At 38.2% G+C, this 2,634-nt stretch overlaps 1 protein-coding gene across 1 annotated transcript in view; it reads left to right on the top strand.

Annotated features, from left to right (window-relative positions):
- The window catches only part of LOC103769456 (LIM domain-binding protein 3-like), a gene marked incomplete at its 5' end in the record, with an annotated part of 8,887 nt that extends 6,738 nt beyond the window's left edge, over window positions 1-2,149 (top strand). Inside the window, one exon of the mRNA XM_008936654.1 lies at window positions 1,837-2,149. Coding sequence (XP_008934902.1) covers window positions 1,837-1,926 — 90 coding nt within the window. The remainder of the gene's footprint in view (window positions 1-1,836) is intronic.
- Between the last annotated feature and the right edge of the window lie 485 nt (window positions 2,150-2,634).

Here is a 2,634-nt window from a genome sequence, read left to right as displayed (position 1 = left end):
CAGGAATGTTTAACATATGTCTAAGGATCCAGAGGCTTGAATTTCATTTTTACTTTCAGGCAGAGAATGAGAGTAATTTCACTTCTCCTCCATAAACTTTTACTAGAATTATTAAATTTGACTATCACAAGTGAGTGCTTTCTAATAAAACATCCAGTTTTAGAGAGTACATACAGTAATACATACCACTATTGCTGTTACTCTTTCCAGTGTTTACCCAATAAAGCAGGATTTAAAATAAATTAACACCATACAGAAGAGCGTAGCTATAATTTAACTTACAACACAGTACAGTTTGTATTTCCTTGCAGAATGCTTGTTGAAACTTGCAAAAGAAGCCTCTTTAGAGAGAATGAATAGTAATTAGCGTAGAAGTTGGTAAAGCTCATCAATCTGTGGTGTGCATACAGCTATACAGTGTGGCCACATTCCCACACTCTGCACACAAAATAGTAAAATCCATATGATAAACAGGACTTTTCATATGGTTCTAATACAGCTGAGCTGTAGAACCTCTAATTAGCTAAAAATAGCATGTTGGCCATACCAAAAAGGACTTGACAATTTCTAATGTTTGTTGAACTCTAAAGTTTAGGTTGAAGAGTAGAAAATATAGAAATGTTTATAAATATCTGAAGCTAAACTAGCTACTGGTCTTTCAAGGGTACATGGAAGTGGGTGACACAAAAGCATCCTCTGAAAATTGACATCTTTTTGAAATTCTAACACAGAAAGGAATCCTAAGACAGCAGGTTTCCTTCAGAAAGTAACAGCTATTAGTCACTTACAAAAAACACTTCCTCTGAATATTGCATTATATTTTTTGCTTGTTCATTTAGCTGCATTCTTACATATTTATTTAAATTCCTGGTTTTCGTGGAGGAGTTAGTTTTGTTAATGCAGTTCTCACAGAGTTTTTTGTTAGGAGCTAACTTTCTTTTGGTGGGTTAAGTCAAATGCAAATAACACATAGCTCTTAGTTGCTCATATGCTATCCTCATACCCTTTCAGAAGTTTTTTGCAGTAGCACATCACAGATGTTCTCACTGGGCTTAAGCCATAAGGATTAGGGCCAGTGCTTGTTCATATTCCTAGATTCTGACATGTTGACTTGCTTAAGTGATTCTGTCAACTCTGACCTTGCAGGTGGTGTTGCACTACCCTGTATAGATACCTGTACAATTCCAGGGCAGTTTAAGCTGATCCAAACCTGGGTTGCTCAGCCTCGGCATGCATTCCAACATCTTTTATGTCAACATCAGGATTTAGCCATCCAGGTGGAGAAATCTGTGGGTTGAATAACCTGTTAAGAATAAGTAACTGGTTTTCTGTGATACTGGCTGTTTGAATGATTCACTCCTTGATCACATAAGCACCCATATCAACACAAAGTATGAGTATCCAATGGTACCTTGGAAGGATTGTGTCCCTGGGACCATGGCACCTAACCAGAGATTTGTAAAATCACACATTAAAAATCAGAATCTAGGTCTTAAAATCTGAGCCAGCTGCATGTGCTGCAGTGTGCCAGTCTACACAAGCACTGCTGGGACATGCTGAAGCTGCCCAGCAGATTGTATACCCAGACCTCCTTTTAATGGAAACTACTGGACTTAGCAGGTAGTTGTGGCAGGGAAGTTCACAGCTGAGAGCTGATTCAAACCAGAGCCTAACCTCAGCTTGGAGTAGGAAAGCTACCGAGGCGTGCACTTTGATCCAGGAAATCAGATGCCCTTCTGCCAAAGAAATGTGTGGGCAGAAGAGTAGAAATTGATAATCCTGTCTTTCTCTTTTTTTCTTTTCATGATATCCGATTGTATTTGTTATTAATTCTAGGTATGCCACGTGAATTTGGAAGGTCAACCATTCTACTCCAAGAAGGACAAGCCACTGTGCAAGAGACATGCGCATGCCATCAATGTTTAAAAGAATAGCTGGTAGTCAGTAATGCTGGGCAAAAAGAGATGACAAACTGGGCAATTATAAAGTTGATAACTGTGGCTAGCGTTTCTCTTGGTAAAATCTAGGAAGCTGATACTTGTGAAGTTTAACCTCTTTCATAAATGCAGAACATGCTTTTTCAATGTTCATAGAAAGACCTGCTGAATGAACAGTCAAAACCAAATTAACTAGTCCATTATTAAAGCAGCACTTGGGGGAAATATTTAAATGAACTAAAAACTGTAATATATAAAGTAATGTGCAAATACAAATGAACAATGAACAAGTTTCAAATGAACAACCCACAGCAGTTCCACTGCTTAGACCACACATTAGTGTTTACGAACACCTGGAAAACTCCTTTTGTAATCAGCCATTTTCTTTCATAACAAGAATGAGTAGGTGCCACATGCACAATAAGCTGTAGAACCAAAGGCCATAGCTTTCAAAGGAAAATAAATAGTTTCCTCTATGAAAAGTGAATGCTATTCCATTATGTTGTGGTGCTACCTCACAGCATCAAATATTTTAGATTCTTTCCAAATAAGAAGTCTGTCTTGAATCCATATGTAGCTAGGAAGCCTAGCAGACAATCTGTAACTTGGTCTGAAAATAAAGTGGAACCAGTCATGCCTTCTGTAACCCAGTAAGACTGAGAAAAGCGTGCTGGGTCAACCCTGCTTGTGCACTTTG

This window comes from Merops nubicus, unplaced genomic scaffold (genome assembly GCF_000691845.1).
Source record: "Merops nubicus isolate BGI_N331 unplaced genomic scaffold, ASM69184v1 scaffold25493, whole genome shotgun sequence".
Taxonomy (NCBI): domain Eukaryota; kingdom Metazoa; phylum Chordata; class Aves; order Coraciiformes; family Meropidae; genus Merops; species Merops nubicus.
Note: the sequence above shows the minus strand (reverse complement) of the source record. Positions and strands in the feature narration are given on the sequence as shown.